Below are 22,627 nucleotides of genomic sequence, written 5' to 3'. Positions count from 1 at the left end.
ACTCCAAACTGGTTCGCGACCGATCGGTAGCTGTCTGGAGTTGCCAGCTTCCACATTGCAACAGCCACCCGCTTCTCCACTGGCAGGGCAGCTCTCAATCTCATGTCCTTGCACCACAGGGTTGGGGCGAGCTCCTCACACAGTCCCATGAAAGCAGCTTTTCTCATCTGAAAGTTCTGCAGCCACTGCTCGTCATCCCAGACTTCCACAATGATGTGATCCCACCACTCAGCGCTTGTTTCCCAAGCCCAAAAGCGGCGTTCCACGGTGCTGAGCATGTCCCTCAATGCCACAAGCAATTTAGTGTCATACGCGTCAGGCGACTTGATATCGTCGGACTCCTCACTGTCATTTTGGAGCTGAAGGAACAGCTCAACTGCCAAACGTGATGTGCTGGCGACACTCATCAGCAAAGTCCTCAGCAGCTCGGGCTCCATTTCCCACAGAAATCGCGCTACACAGAAACCGTTGGGAGACTCACAATGGCGCCAAACGTGACAGAAAAACAGTGACTGCTGGGATGTGAAGCGATGCACCACAGGGCGTTGGGACAGGAAGCGAAATGACCCACGCCCTTCCGTCCCCTTCCCACAACCCACGGCGCCAAAATGGGACGAGGTGCTCTGTGGGATAGCTGCCCACAATGCACCACTCCCAACAGTGCTGCAAATGTGGCCACACTGCAGCGCTGGTAGCTGTCAGTGTGGCCACACTGCAGCGCTTTCCCTACACAGCTGTATGAAGACAGCTGTAACTCCCAGCGCTGCACACCTGCAAGTGTAGCCAAGCCCTATGGCTCTTCACTCAACCTGTCTTTAATTCCACTTAGAACACAGTAGAGGGTGCCACAGAGCAGCTTCCAAATCCATTAGAAGGTGCACAAATGACTTACATATCTTGAGTCTCCTCCACATCAGCAGACATACTGCTCCTATGCTACATGGTTGAAGGAACATTTTAATGGAGCTGACTGATAGTAAAGAATGCTAGATTTTTACATCCACTCATTATTAATGTGTAACATTAATGCACTCCAGGATGGTTACTCAAAGATCCTGAAATTATTGACACTAAAAAAATACCTCCTTTTGGTGATGTGCAGTTCTAATATGCAATTTATTTGCAATTAAAAAAAAAAAAAAGAGAGCTACGATATACTGGTAAATCCTCAGAGTAAAAAAAACTCAGATAGCTTTCAAAACAGCACAATGACTATACCCACCAGACTAAACCAACTATGTTATATACCTGTATGCTACAGGCTACATCACTGGCAGTTTAAAATCAGTAATGCACATTCAATCAGTAGTCTGCCATTCAAAATGATGCCAATGGAAAGTTTCACACAAATACCTATATACACAGTGCCTTATAAATTCAAGTTAGATAATTTATGACAAATATGCGTCTGTTTCTTACCTTTCTTTGCTTATGTCTTGCTCGCTTGGCTGCCCGAGAGCTGCTTACTGGTTTGGTCTCAGAGCTATTTATGAATTGTAGCAAGTCTTCCACTTTTCGATGGTCAACTACACTCTCTCTTTCAGAAATCTGGTCTGGTTTCTTCGGCTGCTCCTCTTTCCTCTTTGTTAAACGTAAACGAAGTTTTTCCCTCATTTCTGCATAATTTCTACTGGTTGGTGCAGCGGGTGGCTAATGGCCACAAAAGAAAAAAAAATACAGTAAACTGGCTTGAAAGTTTCACAGTATAGCTTAGAATTTTGCAATATGAAGTTTCAGGTAGCGCATAAACTATACCGACTCCCAATGTCGGTTGTGTGCACATGTATGCAACAGACAACAGTATCACAACACATTTTTGGCTGTCTTATTAGCCAGACCTGTTTGTTTACTTTTATCTTGCAATGGAAGAGGTGGGTGGGGAGGTAGAGGGATATGAAATGCCAGCAAGGAAGTTTCCAGTGATAGGTCAGGAATTAGTTACAGTGGTTGACAGATTATTAATATAATTTGAAAAAGGAGTAAGGCTTTGCTGCCATTGTTTTCCATGTAAATATTTAGTGGTAGGGAAAAAAATAAGCCACCGCCGCCGCCACCACTTTCATGCAGTTGTTTGTTTGACTTTAGGCTAAAACTACAGCCCAATCCAGTGAGCTGGGTTGGTTGTCACTTTGAATTGTCTTTATTGCTATACAATGTAGGTAGTAATGGCTGATTTTGTTTTAATACCCATAAGCATAGTTTTTACCCCAAAATGGGAAAAGCGTCAGAGACTCCATGAAGTCCACTATGTACTTAACTATTATTACAGATTTTACATGGAAGATGATTAGCTACTATGGTAACGGATGGCTGTGTAAAACCCTAAAATAGATTGCCACACTAAAAGTATCTATTTCAATTTGTAAAAACTGCAATTAAACAGAACTTTTAAAATGTTCATGTTTGCTGCCTATGCAAGGAGTATACACATAAGTCTTCAGATTCCCATTGACTTAAACAGGCTTGAGTCAAACCCTCAGCACAGAAGAAAAGCAGACGAAAGGAAAGAGATCCCATAGCCAATTAATAATAATAAAGCTTTGTTATTACTACAAAACACCTTTTAAGTTGGTCAAGTCAGTGTTTTAGTGCACTTTTCTTACAATTCTGAAAAATAATTCACTAATAAGTATATTTGTAATACTAAGAATTAGGAAACTTGTTTTTAAATTTAAAGAAGCATTTTAAAGCTTTCCTTGCACTAGATAATGCCACTCACCAAAAAAAATAAAAAAATTCGTAATTAAAACAAAACCTTTAAAGCTTCAGAATTGGTCACAGAGTAATATAAATTAGAGCTGCAGATTTCTAGTGCCAAGAAGGTGCTTGATAGCTTTTGTGGCAAGAATGTTTTGAAGTGCATTGCTCTTTTGCTCAATGTCATTTCATTACTTATAGATATATACATACAAACAAGCCTAAATAACTTGATTTCATCCCAGAGACAATGTGGCTGAGGTAATATCTTTTATTGGACCAACCTCTGCTGGTGACAGAGACAGAGACAATCTTCTGAGCCATCCACAGCTCTTCTTACACTTTACAATGACTCATACGTGGCTACAAGATACCCATTTTAGCCATCGCGAAACCAGCCTAAGCACCTATTGTTAATCTTTTCTTCAAGTTGACCTCCTCCTAAATCTTCATTTGTTGCTCTCTCTTGAATTACTTCTAGCTGAGCAATCACGTTAGGTATTTTTAGATGCACAAATTTCCCAGTTTACATTTCATCTTCTACCCTTATATTGAACCTCTCTGTTATTTCTCTGTTCTTAGTGTATCACAAAGGTGGCAAGAGTACCATCACCCTATTTCACAGATTTAATAGAGGTTAAATAATTTGCCTAAATTCACACAGCTGGAAATTTACCTAAATTCACACAGTGCTGGAAATCTAGCTGTGAAATAGTTTTATTGTCACTAGCTTATTTTTAGTGCTTCTTACGAAATGCATTCTAAAGCATTGTTTATCTACAAAACTCCTATCTTTGCAGTAAGCTGATTATAAGATAACGGAGTAAAATTTACAGTTAAAAATGAAAAAAGGAATTTACGGTCATTTATTTTTACTATTACTAATATTACAGCCAATTCTATAATACTATAACAAGCAACAGATGACAGCACACTTGAAAACAGTTACTTTTTGTTTAACAATTTTAATAACACACTTACTCCTCCATGACCGAAGAACTCACAGTAGCAACAGTCACAGTATTTTCCTTCTTTCTGATTTGTGGATGTTGAGGTACTGGAGCTATGCTCTGAACAGCTGTCTTCATCTTGGCTCTCCTCTCCATCATATTGTTGATGATCATATGTATTACTGTTCTCACAGCGATGACCCTCACAGTCAGGATCACTGTGTTAAAGAAAACAGAGGGTTTATTACAATGTAATAAAAAAGAAACATATTATATCTGTATATAAAGAGAGATATGTATTTGAATCAGAAGCAGCAACTTTCAAACTGTGGAATGTGCATCACCCGAAAAACCTATTCCAGCAGTCTGCAGAGCGGTATGTTCAAAACCAAGTAATAAGACTAGGGTGTTTTAAGGGGAGATGGCTCCATGAAATGCTCATGAAGTGGTCCACTGAATGAGTAAACTGAAGAATCACTGTTTAGAGAAATCCATCCTGGTCTAAAAAGTATACTTCTATTCATAATGTGGAAAATAGTTATTTTCATTTCTTAAAGCAAAGTGATTCACAAACTGTGATCTATGGATCACTGGTGGTCAGCAGAGCTGGTTGGTCACACAGTATTGCTCTCCTCGTCTCCCCCCTTGCTTGTACAGGTGTCCAAACTCTTTACTACAAACAAGAGTCTCATGATCAGCTGAAAACAAAGAGCAGACAGTGATCCAACTAGTCCAGTATCAAGTGTCTCAGAAGAAGGGATAAAACTCAGCAGGAGGCAATTATAAAACAGTTTAGCCCAGGGAAAGTTTATTCACCAAGAAACACAGGTTGATTTATGTCTTTAAATATTTAAAATAACTTTCATGCTTCTAACTTTACATGTGCATATAATCCATGTAAGCGCCCAATCCTTTTTGATTTCTGCTAAGCTCGTCCTCAAAGATCGCAAAAGTGAGTTCCGTAAGGTAACTATACATAGTGTGAAAAAAGTACTTATAATTAATGTCTCATTATAAGAAACTGTAAAATGTAGTGCATGTTCTATGTTCTTTATTTAACTCTTCTCAAGGTGAACAGTCCCAATCTTTTCACTATCTCTTCATATTGAATTCTTTTCCATGTCTCTCCCCATTCGCATCACCTGTCTCTGAACCCCCTCTATTTCAACTATATCCTTTTTAGATGGGATAACAAAACTGAACAAAGTTTTCCCGGTGAAGGTGTACAACGATTCACATAACGGCATGATATTTTCTGTCTTTTTCTCCATCCCATTTCCTACACAGCCTAATATTATTTGCATTACAGCAGCACCTAGTGGTGATAACAGAAATTTAGGTTCTATTGCACTAGACTAGGTAACCTATGCTCAAAGAAACATTTCTTTTTATTACAAAGAATCATTTTTATACTTCAATAATTTCTCTAGTTCAAACAGCAGTAATACAAAGCTAGCCAGATGTTACAAAGCTAACTTTTTTTTTTTTTAATATAAAGTAACTCAAGTGGATAGCTATAACTCTGCTTAGTTCTCAAGCTGCCCCATCATAACTACTGCTGGGGCCTCCCAACTCCTCCATAGCAACCATCACCACCGTACAACAAGTCAGAGTACTCGGAAGAATGACTCAATTGGTTTGCCTTTAGAACATTCCTTCAGACACTGGAAAATCAGTGTCACTATGAAATCACTCTGCCATAATGTCCTGTACTCATACAGCACAATTCACCCAATGCTTTCAAAGATCTTTAAAATTTTAAACATCACAAAAAATGTTAATTATTACATTAAATGGGGAACTGATACTCAGAAAAGTTGCAAGTGCAGTTATGGTCAAAACACTGTTTAAATACCGTAGTTTTCTCATAAAATATACTCCTTGTATGGTTTCTGAGTCAAGTCTGCTAACTAAACTAACAAAAAGATTGTCACTGCTTTTTGTTCCTGCTAGCCCTGTCATAACAATTTTGGTATTACAAAGTATGATAGGATCTATTCTGGTTTATGCATCATCAACAGAATTATCTATTGAGTCCCAAATGTAGAAAATATTACTGGGAATGACGAATGAACCAGAAAGCATACTTGGACTTTTCCAACCCAGGTGATGTTTCAGCACACGCAGTGAGGAAACATGTCTTTTGATTTATAAGCTGAACAAGTATGATTTTGCATGTGACAAAAAAAACGCAACCCTACCCCAGAAACACCATGGCCACACTTTCCTGAGAGTAACATCACATTTGATGTGAGTTGTCCAAAGTCACACAGCTGGTGAGTGGCAGGCCAGGGAACAGAACTCAAGTGTTCTGCTCATCTATCAAATGGACAAGACCTCCTCTCACGTTATAATGGTGTACAAAATGGTGCTGCAAGAGCGATAATTTATTTTACATGTTGGTTACTATTTTTAATGCAAATTTAAGTATGAACAAAGTAAACTCACCTGCAGACACTTGGTGGCGCACTTACAGAGCTGTTTGTGGTTGAAGTAGGGGGTGCAACTGTGGAGGGACAAAGACCTGAATGTGGATCCACAAATCCAGGGGCCGTTGCAGCAGTTTTGGGGAAAGATGGAGCAGCAAGATTTGGGATATGGGGTGTAGTGGCTGGAGACAGTGCAGCAGGAGAGAGTGAAGGAAGGGATGCTAAACTAGTAGGGCTATTTCGTGGTGCAACTGGAGCAGAATGTCTATGGTCCTCTTTATTGATATTGTGGAACACTTCTCCTAAATTTGGAAGGAAAAATAAATAAATAAAAAGTTACTTCATTTTTTGAAGGAAGTTAACAGAAATCTCCACAAGCTCTAACCAGTCATTCCAGCTGTGGTACCAGCCATTCTTGACATTTAGCTCTTTAAAAATCAGATAAGTGATCTTTTTAGTCACAAACTAAGTAATAAAGATATTCAAGCATATTTAAAGAATATAGCTTTAAAATGTATTTTCCCTTTTCACACACCAACATTTTGGCCAAACCAACCTTAATCTCAGGACTCACGATTAAGTCCTTTTGGGTTAAGAGATTACAGAAAAAATATAGGTCAAGATTAATAGGTGAGTTTTGATTAAAATAAGCTGTTTAAACCATTTAAATACATATGAATAATAATACTTTAAAACCTTTGTGGCTCATTAATTTAGCAATTGACTTCAAGTAACTTCACATGCACTATAGTTCTTACCTATTGATGAAGGTCTCTTAGATGATACTTTAAACTGGTTGCTGCTTGATTGCACTGTAGTAGCTGTGCAGGAGACAGAAGAAGTGGCAGAAGAGGTTGCCATGACAACTTTATTAGCTTCCATAAAGGCATCCTGGAAATTGTACAGACATTTCTTCTTTGCAGTATTTTTTTTCTCTTTGCTATCTGTAACTGCTGTTGCTTCACTGCTAGATGTAGTAGGAAGTGCTTCAGGTCTTATTTCTGAGAGTGCTGGTGCTAATAGATCACTCCCTTCAAGTGAAACACACAGAAATTAAGACTTCTAGAATTACCAGAATTGTGTTTATGGCACTTGCCCAGATTTAAGCATGTTATAATTTTCTGAACTCTGATGTGTACTTCCACATCTAGCCATGTATGTTATTACTGGCCCGGTAGGACTACTGAAGTAAATATGTTCTCGCTGAATGTTAGTCTATGTAAGTGTAACTAAATATAAATTCTCAGGCTGATCTGTCATATAAACTAAAATTTTAAATATGTTCTTAAATATCAGTAGTGGTAATAAGCAGCATACTCCATTACTGTACATATTTGTTCAACCTTTTAATTTTTTTAAGTGAATTTACACTTGTGAAATGTGTAAGATTGACAGCTCTGGAGTCTCATGCCCAGTTTAGCCATATAACGCAAAAGGCATTGACAGCATACCACCTCAATCAGAGTGAGAAGAAAACGTAGCCCAAATGCTTACTTAGTTATTGGCGACTCCAAGTGCCAGTTTGTGCTGGTGTTTTTTGGGGTGTGACTTTCCATAACGGAGATTACTCACTCACTTTTTTTTTCCCCACTAGTGACCTGGATGGAGTATTTTATTAGTTTTTTAATACTACTAGTAGCTGGGTACAAATTAGAAACAGGCCAGACAAGAGACAACCAAAACAAAAGGCAAAATAAAGTCTCAAAACAAGACAGTTTTTCAGTGAGTCATGTTTTACGACAGGAAGAACTCTTGCATAAAAATGCAATATTTGTAATGAAAACAAGAGAAGCAGGTACATGCATACATTTACTACTATTTTACTAGTATCAGAGGGGTAACTGTGCTAGTCTGGATCTGTAAAAGCAGCAGAGTCCTGTGGCACCTTATAGACTAACAGACGTATTGGAGTATGAGCTTTCGTGGGTGAATACCCACTTCATCGGATGCATGTGGTTGAAAACATGAAAGTAGAAACTCTTTAATCTCATTGCAGGGGCAATTTTGGCCTCCGGTATATATACTATTTTATTAGTTAAGTTTCCTCTGTTCTATATCACCTGAATCATATTTTAGATTTCAGGAATGTTGCTGCAAAGCAGCACAGACTTTTCTGTATCCAACTGCCAATTGGAATTCCCTCAGACTTACTAGTTTAATGAAGCAAGGCATACTGATCTCTCATGAAACATACATGTACACAATTCCAATTTGGACAAGCCCCTAAATACCTGACCCTATAGTGACAGCTGATCTATAAATTGTTCCTTTGTATGATAAGTAAAATAAATTCAAAGGTCTAAGGAAGTGATTCTACAACATAATGTAACATGAAAATATTCTGAAGCTTGTTTTGCATGAAAGTCATCCACTCTGGGTTCTTCTAGCTTTTCTCCCATCACAGCGACAAAAGGAAGGAATTTGTGGCAGCTGTTGTGATGCTAGTCTAGCAGTGCTCCTATAATTTTATGAAACAAGATCAAGATCTTGTGATAGGAGACTCAGGATTTTTACTTCTTATCTCTGCCTTATAAGCATCTCTCTAAACCCACATCCTTCTGTAGCTGCACAAATGTGAAAATGCAAGCATCTCTATAAATTTCTCTATATATACCGGAGACCAAAATTGCCCCTGCAATGAGATTAAAGAGTTTCTACTTTCATGTTTTCAGTCACTATAGCTACCATGACTCCCTGTCTATGCAAATCTTTAACTGCTCTCTCAAAAATGATAATGAAATGTACCACTGCGAGACAAAGTGCCACATTCAGTTTCATAATGCAGTTTTCATAGCTATTCAGTTTGAAATTATAACAAACCCTCACCAGGAAGTGTCTCGGGCAAAAAGGTAGCTGGATTCCAGTTCTTGTCACTCATCATTTCTGATTCCCAAAGACTTATAAATTTAGAGCTATTCCAGTCTGGAGTGCTCCCAAAACAGCTTGGATAAATATGATCTTGGAGCGATGCATTGAATACCTGATGCTTGTTTGTATGATTCTGAACCGGTGCTGGCGGTAATGCCTACAAAAATTATAAGAGTATTTTCTAATTAATAGTCTGTCTGCCTACACAGTTATTCCACCATCAATATTCAAGTTATTATAATAAAGTGTTATGACTCTAAGAAATTATGTAAACTAAAAACTAATAAAAGTTTGTCTCCGGAAGTAACAATTATGGCAGGTTTGTTTATACGCCGCTACCTCGATACAATGCCACCCGATATAACACAAATTTGGACATAACATGGTAAAGCAGTGCTCCGGAGGGGTGGGGCTGCGCACTTTGGTGGATCAAGGCAAGTTCAATATAACACGGTTTCACCTATAACGCGGTAAGATGTTTTGACTCCCAAGGACAGCATCATATCGCGGTAGAGATGTATTTATAAATGCATATGTGTGGGTTGTACCTTAACTGCATGTATATATACATTTTATATATAGCTTTTAAAGAGAACCAGCTGACAAATATTTGAAAATTTTTCCTTTTATAAAAAGTTATGTGCATACTGTGTTTCTGTTGGTCTTTGCTTTTTATTAAAAATTATATTTGCATAAAGGAACCTTTAAGGACTCATCATTTTTAACCTATTATCTGTGCTTATTCAGTTGCTTCACAATACTACAGACCCTAATTTAGAACCCCCTTTCTGCCTGACCTCTTGTCAAAAAGTCCCAAACCGACTAAACCCTACTCTTCAGGGATAAGAAGTAAGAGGAAAAAATAAGTTGAAGTTTTTCTAATATACTCACTTCACACCTCTTCTACAGATGTTACCAATATAGTTTACTTTCATCTGAATATACACCAATTGACGTGCTCTGTGATCTTTTTGTACGATACATTAAGATTTTTGCATTCCAACTACCTTTGTTTTCATCACAGGAATACACATTTCATTCACTTTGGACCAGACATTAAAGCCTCCATCTGAATCAGACTAAGATCTGTGAGTGCAAGTTTCCTCTAATCTGGAGAGTTACACTTTAAAAGTAGCATTGCAGAGTCCCACATTTTCTGAGTCTGCTCCATTTTCAACTAAATATTTGTAGTTTTTCCAATTGCCAGCTCTGCATATACAACTTGGAAACTGAAACTGAAGCTGTGTTTTTCCCTTTCTCACATACCACTGACAGTAAAAGTGATTCATCCTGTGACATTAGCAGACCAGGTGCCAGCTCATGACAGAGCCACAGGCCAATTCACTTGTGTATTAGTATAGATCAAAGTGATTGTTAGATGTACAAGACTGTATATGATGTTTAAACATCATGAAAAGTAATGGGATGTTACTTGCATTGTTTTCACTTATTTGTATCCGGTTATAATGTAGTACCCAACATTCACATTGTGTATGCCCTTGTAACTAAATAATCCAGCAAATGGGAAAGAAGTTTGGTGGAATGCTAAATGATAAATTTTAACAGAAAAGTGCTAATTTCAAAGCAAGTGGTCACTGGGTAAGATGATGGGAGGTTAAAGATTCAAAATGCATTCCTCACTATTGGTCATCAAATGAAAAGCCCACACTGGTAGTAACACTGCCAACTTGTTTTCTATGAAAGCAGCTATAAACATGGATTCAGGGAAAGATCCTGTGTGTTTGGACTCTTACAGGGAAGTATATCAGATACAAAGCAGAGCTCCCCACAGACAATCTGAGAACCCTGAAAAGACTTTGGGGAAACTGGCAATTTGGCATACCCGAGCCCACTTATCCACTGACACTTTAAAAATCTCTTGCACCCCAATCTGAGTCTATGCCAGTTATGTGATATGTATGTCTCCTCACCCTTGCAACTGATACCTGTAATCCCTCATAGCTCAAGCCTGACCCTAGACGTACAGTACCTTCCCTCTTACCTTGTCTCTAATCAATTTTAAACATTAACTTTAATAAAAATTTAAAATCTGTTCTTATCACTGCCACCATTTGGAATTACAGACTGACTCACCTGTACATATATTTTTACCTGCTTTAACCTCTCAATAACTCTCACTTCCTTTTCATAGCTAATAAACCTTTAGTTAGTTTACTATACAATTGGCTACCAGAGCTGTCACTGGTGTAAGATCTACAATACTAATTGATTGAGAATACCAATTGATTGACTGGTCTCTTGGGATTGGGAGCAACCTGAGTGTATTGTGATTTTTGGTTTAATCACAAAGTCCAGTTTGTCTAGGTGGCAAGGTAGACCGGAGGGCCTAAGGAGACTGTCTATCATCTATAGCAGGACTGGTATAATGATTCAGGAGTTCACATTTGTGATTGGCTTTGTGAAATCTAATTACAGAACATAACACCAGCGTGGGTGTCTGCCCTGTTTTCTGACAGCGTGCCCTAAGATAGACCTTCACAATTGTGAGCCACTCCAGACAGCATGAAACAGGCTAACTTAACCTTTCCACACTACTTACACAACCCTATTAGCCTGTCATTTCAGAGGTGATTATGCATGAGAGCACAAGGAACCTCCCTCTCCCCCCCCGGCGCTGTTTGCTACCTCGCAGAGTTCAGACTGAGTTTATGAGGCCGATTAGAATACTTTACACATGAAAAATTAACTAACTGATTTTGAATAAAATTATGTGGCACTCCACAGAGCTAATTTTTAGAATCCCTTTTCAGAGCAGACTTGTACTGCAAGGGTGAATCACATTTTTTGTTTCAGTCTTCATTAAGTGCAAAAAAACCTAACATTTAAATCAGAGGAACTTCTGAAAAACAAACCAGGCAATTATCTGGCCCCACTCACTATAGTGTCAGACTGTTTGACTCCAGATGAACATGAATTACAATACCCTTATCTTGCTAGTTAACCATGCTCTTTTGCTGAAGTGCTTTGCTGAATTTACTCTCTCCTAAAAGCACAAAAACATTCAACAAGTAGTCCTCTACACTTGACCTTATTCACAGTATCATCATTTTGACCCAAATCCAGGACAGCAATGTTGAAAAGGAACAACAGCTGCCTTTCTTCTATTCACTTTTGACCTCAAATATATATAAATTTAAAATTTAGCACATCCATATTACATTAAATGTAACTATGCTGATCTTTTAAAGATTTCTTCTTGTCCCTATATCCATTCCAACTGATAAGAAACTGAAAATCTTTACCAAGATTAGCCTGATGATTGCAACTGGTAATCCAGTGATGGCCAAACTCCATCAGAACTGGGGTATTCTCAATTTTGGATTTCCCTTTTACAGAATGTATGAGTAGATACCTTTATAAATTAGGAAAAAAGTTAAGTGTAATGTGCCAATAAGGTCTGAAGTTAAATTACTGTAATGAACACAAATTTACAATTGTTTTCCTGAAACTAGAAAGCATTTTTTCAGTCACACTTACCTTATTGTGCGTAAAGGGGGAAGCATATAAGGTCGGGTGGATAAGTGGACGAGGCAGATGAGGAATCGTATGCAATGGTACATGTCCATGTATATGGGGGTAAAGGTGAAGTGCAGGATGTGCAGGTTTTTCTGGCTTCATAAATTGATGGCCAGCAGGAAGACGTCCGGCTGCGAGCACTGAAGCAGTCAGACCTGAAGCTTCTTGTTTGCAAACATGGCATTCACAAGTATTTGGACCTTGGTCAGCCTGTAAGGAATAAAAAGTTACTCTCCTCGTTTTGTCAGACAAGGAATTCAGGTCGTTTTATTTCTTTTAAATGTCACAAAACAGCCAAGTCTAAATATTGTTTAGTCTTGCATAATAAAGGAGAATGGGTAAGGAGCAATTTACACATTTATACAGCTTTAAAACTAAAGTTCAATATTCATCAGAGTTCACAGGTCCAGAGTTGTAGCAAAGGCAACCTAGAGCTATTCAAAGCCTTTTTATGGTGGTTCCTATGGTCAGGACTACAAAGGCATGGGGCGTGGTTTGGTTCTTGCTTGGAAGGAGTTAATGAAGGTGACTGATTTTGTTCCACAAGCAAACTATTGAAAAGCTTGATTATCAGTGTGGAAATGATCCAGTTAGAATATGGCATTATGAATGCAAGCAAGCAGATTTATAACAGAGTATAATGGCTGTTTTCTTCAATAGGACATACAGGTTCCTTTGGATTTGTAGCAACTGTCTTAAAAAAAATTAGCTCACACATAACTGACTTTAAGTTTTTTTATTTACTCATTGAAATAGAAACCATTACATGATGAGCAGAAATCCAAGTATGATATTTGGGAATTTTTAGTAAACAAATTAGCAATCCAATAAAATATTGAGTCACAACAGATCTACATGCAAGACATCCATATAAAGTAATTATGAAGCACTATCCTATACTCCCTACATTTGCAAATCAGTTTTAGATACATTATTAAAATATCCATTAATTACTACAACCAGTGAGGAAAAATCACTTTCCGTCACTTAACTAAAATGTTCTCACCATTAAAGCTCAGAACAGTGAGTTCATCCTAAGTTCATACTGACTAAAGTACTATTTCAGCCAGGAAGCAGTCTTTATAAGACAGCAGTAGCAAAGAGTACAACTCCTTACAAAAGGTCTCAGATTTAGGTTTCAGGAAGGCCAGTCATCACTAGGTTCTAATTATTAAATTATTTTTACAGCTGAATATATAAGTCTCATAAAGACAGCTACACAGATAAAAAGACTCCCTATATCTGCAACTTACCTTCTAATTAAACTATTTTCACTGCAAATAGTCTCAAATAGTCAAGATTTCAAAGGTAATTTACAACGAGTATAAGACTTCAGTGATCTATACCTGTTGACTGGGGTAAGACGGCGGTGGACTATCCATTTTTGCCTCATCTTTCCTTAATGTTCTCTTTCCTAGAGTTATTTCATCCTTCTGAGTCCCCGGTGGTTCACCACTGCTTTCCCCATCTGCTTCTTCATCATCTGCTTCTGAAGAACTGCTGCTAGTACTGCTCACCTGAGGAGACTGAAAACCCGTAGTAAAAAAGAGATAAACCAGTCTCCAATGATAGTTTCATTTGACAGATTACATGAATTGTGTGTCTCTAGAGTGCTATACCTCATCTTTCAATGCCATATTTTCCCCTCCACCATTTAGTTCGTTATGGATTCCATTCATGTTGGCTACGACCTCTGCATCATCATAGTTATTCAATGGGTAGATATCAGCAAATTTTGCTGATAATGGTGCAACATCTTCATCATCACTACCACTGGGGAAAGAGAGGCTTATATAAATGATGATAATCAGTAACCTAAGCCACTGTGAAAGTAGTTACAAAACATTGGAATGAAATAAAATAGAGATACATAATTTGTACTTCAATTTAAATTGATCTGCTTCAAAATAGTTAGACGGCTGTTTTTTAAAATCACAAGACTTACTACCTACCATCTAGCCTGTTTAAGGTAATAGCTAAACTCCTCAGCAGAAAGTCTGGGCTAAAAAGATTTTCTAGTATTTTTATATGTAATTTTTCCCTAATACTATGCCATCAAGAAATCCAATAACTCCAACATGCCAAAACATAATGAAGGGTAAAATCCAGTCTTTCCTTTGATGAGACAAAAGCCTTATTTCAAATGAGTTTCTTTGTAGAAAATGTGTAATGTGTAAAAGTTACAAATATTTCAAGCACTGACAGCGTTAAGCCAGAATTCCCTACATGAATTACTAAGTATAACAATCTCATTTTTTGATTAATGATCATTTAAAATTTTCTCCTAACAGCACATTCTTGGTTACGACTATGTTAAAAAAAGCATTCATCCTTCAGGCCTTCTCATAGTGCCTATTCACGCAATTCCTGAATAGAGGACTAGAAATTTTTCCTGACACCACTAGACAAAAAGTATGCAAGCTTAGTTACCTACCTCACAAGGGTGTTGCAAAGTTTAATTCGGTAATTTCTGTACAGTACTCAAACACATAAAAGAGCTCTTTAAGTGTATTATTATGTCCTTTTGCATTCCAGTAAGACTTTTTGCTGAGACTTAATTACAATACAGTACCATTAGCCATAAGTCACATGTGCCACAGGGACAGTAATATCTAAGAGATTATTTAGGCCCTAATTTGAGAAACAGAATGATCCTCCCCTGAAGGAAGAGTGAACTAGCCTCTGTCTGTAGATGACATTGCCTTTAGTAAGTGCTGTTTAAATTAACATCTCATGAGACAGTTAATATTATTGATCTTCATTCCTGGAGAACTGAAGTTAGCTTAAGAACTTCTGAGATAATATAGCAAAATATTGGCAAAAGCAGATCTGTAATATTACAAAAGCCCTCCATCATCTTTGAAACTTTTACAAAGATGAAGAACTAGAGGGTATAGATAATTCAAATACAGGATAAGAAAACCTACTGAAATTTTTCATAACACCACAATGCAACATTGTAAAACTACCCAAACAGCTGTCTTGGTCTATTCAGGCATTAGCTAGCATCAACACAACAAACAGACACAGATATAGATGATAGTTTTAAGTAGACAGGAAAATTGAAATACTTGTACAATGTTTTGGACACATGCTGATTTAATGTGTGTCAAAACAAACAAAAAAGCTGAATTGACTTCTGGCACTTTAACTGCTTCAAACAGAAAAATAATTACAGTGATCAGAAACATTGAGTATAATGCAATTGTGCCACTGCATAATTTGCCACATAAATGCCCTTTTATGTTCCAGAATCTATGCTTTCATTTGAAAGTAGTAAGACTTTAGCCGTAATAAATGCAAAGATAAATTTTGAAATGAGACCCAGGTATAAATCAGTTAAGTGATATTAGCCTGAAACAATATTTGACAAATCTGCGCTATCCCTATTCATTTCAATAAAATGTTAATACTGAATCTTAATAACAACTCCCTAAAATACCTGTTAGCTATTTCACTATTGATCACTATAGCAGAATCAACTTAATGTTCTTCATGGTTGCGGACGTGTCACATACTGTAACAGGGTGTTGTAGTTAGTTAGTTGCTATCAACGCTTGATGGGTGGGGAAGAAATTCAATCTACTCCCCCAGTTTAAAAATCATTTACCTCTTTCTGGTTTGGGGAAGGGTCAGGCAGCAATAGCATATGCCTCCATTCCTAAATTCACTATGATTTTCAGAGGAGATGAGAACTTTTTTCATTGCACAACAATCTTCGCTCTAAGTCTCAAATTAATGTCAACTCAACAGTCTTGACAGAAGAGTCAGAAGTCAGTTACCTGTAATCAGGTGACTAACCTTTCAAAAAAACACCTGTTCTCACACTAAAAAAAATAAAATCATTAAGCAGTTCTTATATTCAGGTTTATAGTTGCTCTTTGTAAGGCAAACCACAAAAGTACCAGTTATGATTGTCTGAGGAGTGTCTGGTTAGTACATGACAGATAAGGTTGTATTAGGCATGTGGTGCATGTGTAACAATACTTCATTCACAGAGGATTAAAACCAATTTTAAAAGAAAATTTTAAAAATCAGATTTTTATTTAAACTACATTAAAAATAAAACCTATTTAAAGTTAAATTTGAATTCATGACAACCAGGGCCAGCTCCAGGGTTTTTGCCGCCCCAAGCAGCAAAAAGAAAAAGCCGCGATCACAATCTGCAGCTCTACCGCTGCCGCTTCAGTCTTCGGTGGCAATTTGGCAGCTGGTCCTTTGCTCTGAGAGGGAGTGAGAGACCCACCATCAAATTGCCGCCGAAGACCCAGACGTGCCACCCCTCTCCATTGGCTGCTCCAAGCACGGCTTGCACAGCTGGTGCCTGAAGCCAGCCCTAATGACAACTTATGTTAAGGCCCTACTCTAATCTATTAAAATGATTTAGATTAAGCATAAAAAAAATTTTAAAAACCCCAAAACACTACGCAGTACATGTTTTCTGCCGAAGTTTTAAAGGAAGTTAAATCCCTGAACTGGTGAAGCACCTGGAACCAGACATTGTTGAAATGCTAAGCCACATTTTGATAGCACTAGCTTCTTCTGCAGGTGCAGAGAAAATCTTTTCTTCATTTCAGTTTATTTAATTGTTCAGTTCAATGACTAGTTCAAAGTTAATAAGTCAAAAGAGTTGAAAAAGCAGGAAAGCTTGTTTTCCTTTTCCAACCTATGAATAAAATGTAGGCGAAGGAAGATGAGGTCTGCTACTGCTAAAATCTTGAAGGACATGGTGACCAGAAACAATTGGTTTAATTCACTAACTACAAATAATACTCCCTTTGTTTAATAAATCAGTTAGTTTTAAAACTCAAAACCTGTTTTGATAAGTATTCTTATATATCACACAGACTTAAGGTAGATTTAATTAATTAAAAACCAACCTTAAAATGCTGATTTTGTACATTTTTAATCACATCTGAATTCCCATCTAACCTTGGCACAAATTACAAGTAAAAATTTAATCTTGTAAATAATACATTATTCACCATTTTTAACATAACATATAGAACATAAGAATGGCCATACTGGGTCAGACCAAAGGTCCATCTAGCCCAGTATCATGTCTTCCGACAGGTGGTCAATGTCAGGTGACCCAGAGGGAATGAACCAAACAGGTAATCAACAAGTGATCAATCCCCTGTCGCCCATTCCCAGCTTCTGGCAAACACCATCCCTGCCCATCCTGGCTAATAGCCATTGAGGGACCTATCCTTCATGAATTTATCTAGTTCTTTTTTGAACCCTGTTATATAGCCTTTGCCTTCACAACATTCTCTGGCAAGGAGTTCCACAGGTTGACTGGGTGGCATGTGAAAAAATATTTCATTTTGTCATGATTTTATAGACCTCAATCATATTCCCCCTTAGTCGTCTCTTTTCCAAGATGAGAAGTCCTAGTCTCATTAATCTCACCATAGCCGTTCCATATCCCTAATAATTTTTGTTGCTCTTTTCTGAACCTTTTCCAAAACCAATATATCTTTTTTGAAATGGTGCGACCACATCTGCACACAGTATTCAAGATGTGGGTGTACCATGGATTTACATAGAAACAATATGATATTTTCCGTCTTATTATCTATCCCTTTCCTAATGATTCCCAGCATTCTATTCGCTTTTTTGACTGGCGCTCCACACTAGGTGGATGTTTTCAAAGAACTATTCACAATGACTGCAAGATCTTTCTTGAGTGGTCACAGCTAATTTAGACCCCAACATTTTATATGTATAGTTTGGACTATGCTTTCCAATGCACATTACTTTGCATTTATCAACATGAAATTTCATCTGTCATTTTGTTGCCCTGTCACCCACTTCTGAGAGATCCTTTTGAGGCTCTTTGCAGTCTGTCTGGGACTTAACTATCTTGAGTAGTTTTGTATCATCTGCAAATTTTGCCACCTCACTGTTTACCCCTTTTTCCAGATCATTTATGAATAAGTTGAATAGGACTGGACCAGTACAGACCCCTGGGGGACACCACTATTTACCTCTCTCCATTCTGAAAACTGATCATTTATTCCTACCCTTTGTTTCCTATCTTTTAACCAGTTACCAATCCCTGAGAGAACCTTCCATTTTATCCCATGACTGCTTATTTTGCCTCAGAGCTTCTGGTGAGGGGCCTTGTCAAAGGCTTTCTGAAAATCTAAATACAATATATACACTGGATCCCCACCTCAAAGAATTCTAGTAGATTGGTGAGGTATGATTTCCCTTTACAAGAATCATGTTGACTATTCCCCAACAAATTATGTTCATCTATGTGTCTGACAATTTTGTTCTTTACTATAGTTTCCACCAGTTTACTCGGTACTGAAGTCAGGCTTACCGGCCTGTAATTGCCGGGGTCACCTCTGGAGCCCTTTTAAAAATTGGCGTCACATTAGCTATCCTCCAGTCATTTGGTACAGAAGCTGATTTACATGGCAGGTTACAGACTACAGTTAGTAGTCCTGCAATTTCACATTTGAATTCCATCTGGTCCTGGTGACTTATTACTGTTTAGTTTATCAATTTGTTCCAAAACCTCCTCTAGTGACATCTCAATCCGTGTCAGTTCTTCAGATTTGTCACCTAAAAAGACCAGATCAGGTTTGGGAATCTCCCTCATATATAAGTAAGAATTGCTATTAATGTAATGTGTATAGACATAGCATATCCTCTTGGTATGCAAGAGCAGCAACAAATATGGCATAAAAGCAAACCAACATGTTTTAATGGTTACCAACCACTCAATCAAATTTTCTTTGGAAAAATACCTAAAAAGTTCAAAAGCAAAACAAATTTAAAACAATGATTTAAGTCAAGATTTCCTGCTTGCTGATTTAAATAATGATTAAAATCAGTGATTTGAATCAATCCACCCTGATTTCACTTAGGGTAGATGTCTAAAGCAAGATTTCAAATGATGTAACAAAATGTGTGGAACGGACAAGTCCTCTAGCTAACAGGTCACCATCCAGAAAGTTTACCCTTGCCACTGCCTCTGGCTAAATGTGTAAGCAGTGTTCTGTCGTAGATGTCTCCTTGAACTCCAGAATATACAGCTGTTTGGAGGCATAAAACTAAGACATATGTTCAAGAATTTCTACTTCATTGTAATGAATTCAGGCAGTTGATACCTCTGAGTAAGTTCCCCAATGTGGCCAAGCACTTCTGCAAATATAAAAGAGTTAAATCTTTAAACAAGGACAGTAATTTAAAATGAAACTATCAACCTTCTGTAACTTGTCTTCAGTAGTTCTCTCAATTTCCTTATGATTCCAAATTTTACAATAAAAACAGCAACTCACAAAGTTGGTGCAGAGCCATTATCTGTAAGGATGAGTCTTGGGTGCTGCTGAATTGTGATAGGAGAGCTGGAACCTGATTCGGAGCTTGCTGAAGACATACTAGGTGGGCGGATCTCAGACAGATAATCCGGAGTAGAATCAATTTGCAGTGGTAACTGGTTAATATGGATGTCATCTGTTATTGGTGAATCCATGATGCCACATGTTAAAATGTGTGAAAGGCTGCAGTCATCACAAGTACATCTGCTCAAGAATCAAGATAGTAATAAAATTTATCAGTGTCACAGATTTTTAAAAAGGTATTGTTTAAAGGTATTGAAGTTGCGTTCCATTTTATTAAATTCACTGTGCCAGTTATAATATTTGATATCCCCTTTTCTCTAACCCAAAAGATTAATGTTTTATTATGAACTCAAATTAAAAACATCAGCTCACCTTCTTCTATAATTACAGTTGGGACAGTCAGGCATGCTCAAACGTGATGACAACATATGCCTCATTGTGTCTGTGAAGTTCTTCTCACCAGCTAGTGCTTTCTTGTTATTTAACTAAAATAAATTTTAAGGCACTGTTTTAGTATTGCAAATAAATGTTCACTAAAATTGTAACCAGTTTATAGCACAACTAATGGCAAAAAACAGCCTTTCCTTTTATAATGCCCAACTTAAAAAGACAATTATAAGGCAAGTAATAACTTGATAAAAGTATCCTTTTGATCATCTATCACAATACCCAAAGTCAAAAACATTTATACCTATAAAAGTTTAAAAAGTTAGAAGCAGTAAACACCTGGCATTCAAAAATATGTTAGCTCAAAGAAAATGTATTTCCATATTAAAGAAATCACATGGCGAAGTCAATCTCTTTGACCCAGTTATAACTGGAGTTTTGTATATTATTTTTATTAGATCACGACACAGTTCTTTCACTTCGGCAGTTACATTCCTTTTATGGATATACACAAAGGGATGAACATGTAATAACAAACTCAATTGCCCTTAAAGTTTAGAAAAAACATAGGGGCCCAATTTTGTAGCTGATCTGTGCTTAACTCCCATTTATCCAAGTGAGCTCTAGGCATAGGGTTGAAGAATTAGAGCACATATGGTTAGTGCAATATACAGATGACTCTTTCAGCTGCAAGTGTCTGTCTCTCACAGTATACAGAAAATATTCAAATTACTAATATAAATTGCTAAAACACCATAATCCTACCTGCTCTTCAATAAAACGCCTCTGTTTAAAGAATTCCCAGTCTTCTTTTAGCATGCGCTGTTTTGTTTTCATTGCCATCTAAAACAGGATAGAAGAAGATGCATTGGTTTAAACATGAAAATACTACACTGTATTTGTTCGGTCCCCATCACATTTTATTTTATTCATCCTGTCCATGTTTATTTCAGAAAACTCACAAGAATCTTGTGTAATTAAAAAGAAAGTTAAAGTTATATTAAAGATAAATTCTATCTTATCCAAGTGCTCTTCTTATTTCATTAGTAAAGCCACTGTATTTTAAACTCTATGCAAATATAAAACCATTTTGGCAATCTTCCCCCCTTGCACCCTCCACACTCCAGTTAAGTCTTTACACAGACATTAAGCTCCATTTTATACTATATACAAAATTCTGATAACATTTAAAATGTTCTGCATCAGATACCCAATATCTCATCTCCTGATCCATGTGTGAAGCTCTACCAATACAGGACTTCTGGCAAGTCCCAGATATATGCTCAAGGTCAATAGCAAATCTTGTGGTATTCAACAGACCTAGAGCTCATCATTCAATCACAGAAGAATATCTGCTACTGAAGCTGGACTTCTTTTTGTAAGTGTATATAAAAAGAAAAGATCAAGTTTAAAATTATAGCCATTCACATGTAATGATTTATACTGTCAGTGTTTAAGGTTGAGCTTAAAACGTACTCCCTGCCTATGGTTTAACTAACTCAGCAAGATACTTTTTTATTAATTATAGATCACCTTGGGGCACATTACTGGAAAAGCACTATTAAAATCAGATTACATTTTGTGTCTGAAGAGTACACTTTTTAGAGTTAACAAACAATGCTACAAACATAAAACAAACAAAAGAAAAATCCGTATATGTTTGAGACACAAGGTGAGTGAGATAACATCTTTTACCGGACCACCTTCTGTTGGTGAGAGAGCACCCAGACATGAAGAAGAGCCTTCTGTAAATTTGAAAGCTTGTCTCTCCGCAACAGAAGTTACAGGTAAGTCTTATCTTACGCGGGGGTTCTGTTCTGCAGTTATCGCGTAAAGCGAAAACCGCGTATACTCAAAATTATATACCCAAGCCCTTTAAATTCCGTCCGCAGCCCGAAGGAGCCCTTTAAATGCCGCCCCGGCCTGGCCGCCGGAGCTGTGCGCGGGATTTAAAGGGCTCCACTGGGCTTCCCGCTGCGATGGGGAGCAGCCGGGCTGGGGCTGGCATTTAAAGGGCCTGGAGCTCCACAGCGGCTGGACCCTCGGGCCCTTTAGTTCGCCCCGGGGGCTACCAGCCACCTCTGCAGCTGGGAGCCCTTTGGGTGATTTAAAGGCCCTGGGACACCCAGCCACAGCTGGTGCCCCAGGATCTTTAAAGCTTGAGGCCATGCCCTCTCGCCTGAGGCCATGCCCCCCTCCAGCCATACGTGTAAAGTTGAAATCGCGCATGTTAAATGTGCGTAAGTTGCGACAGACCTGTATCTTTTATTTGACTAATACCTCACCCACCTTGTCTCTAGCATCCTGGGACCAACATGCATGCAATACTACATACAGTAATTTTTTTTTTTTTTTTTTTTTAAAACAGTGAAGTACAAAAACAGTTTCTCTATCTGTTTCC

General features: G+C 37.7%; 1 protein-coding gene across 1 annotated transcript in view; it reads right to left on the bottom strand.

Moving 5' to 3' along the window:
- The window catches only part of FAM193A (family with sequence similarity 193 member A), a 106,112-nt gene that overhangs the window by 14,746 nt on the left and 68,739 nt on the right, over positions 1–22,627 (bottom strand). The window contains exons 9-19 of the mRNA XM_030563092.1: positions 20,992–21,069; positions 20,212–20,324; positions 19,777–20,019; positions 14,101–14,254; positions 13,828–14,007; positions 12,443–12,691; positions 8,903–9,101; positions 6,835–7,107; positions 6,096–6,378; positions 3,679–3,865; positions 1,420–1,650 (exon numbers count right to left, since the gene is read on the bottom strand). Coding sequence (XP_030418952.1) covers positions 1,420–1,650; positions 3,679–3,865; positions 6,096–6,378; positions 6,835–7,107; positions 8,903–9,101; positions 12,443–12,691; positions 13,828–14,007; positions 14,101–14,254; positions 19,777–20,019; positions 20,212–20,324; positions 20,992–21,069 — 2,190 coding nt within the window. The remainder of the gene's footprint in view (positions 1–1,419; positions 1,651–3,678; positions 3,866–6,095; positions 6,379–6,834; positions 7,108–8,902; positions 9,102–12,442; positions 12,692–13,827; positions 14,008–14,100; positions 14,255–19,776; positions 20,020–20,211; positions 20,325–20,991; positions 21,070–22,627) is intronic.

This window comes from Gopherus evgoodei, chromosome 5 (assembly GCF_007399415.2).
Source record: "Gopherus evgoodei ecotype Sinaloan lineage chromosome 5, rGopEvg1_v1.p, whole genome shotgun sequence".
NCBI classification, from domain to species: Eukaryota; Metazoa; Chordata; order Testudines; family Testudinidae; genus Gopherus; species Gopherus evgoodei.
The sequence above is the reverse complement of the archived record's forward strand: the minus strand, read 5'-3'. Positions and strand labels throughout refer to the sequence as shown.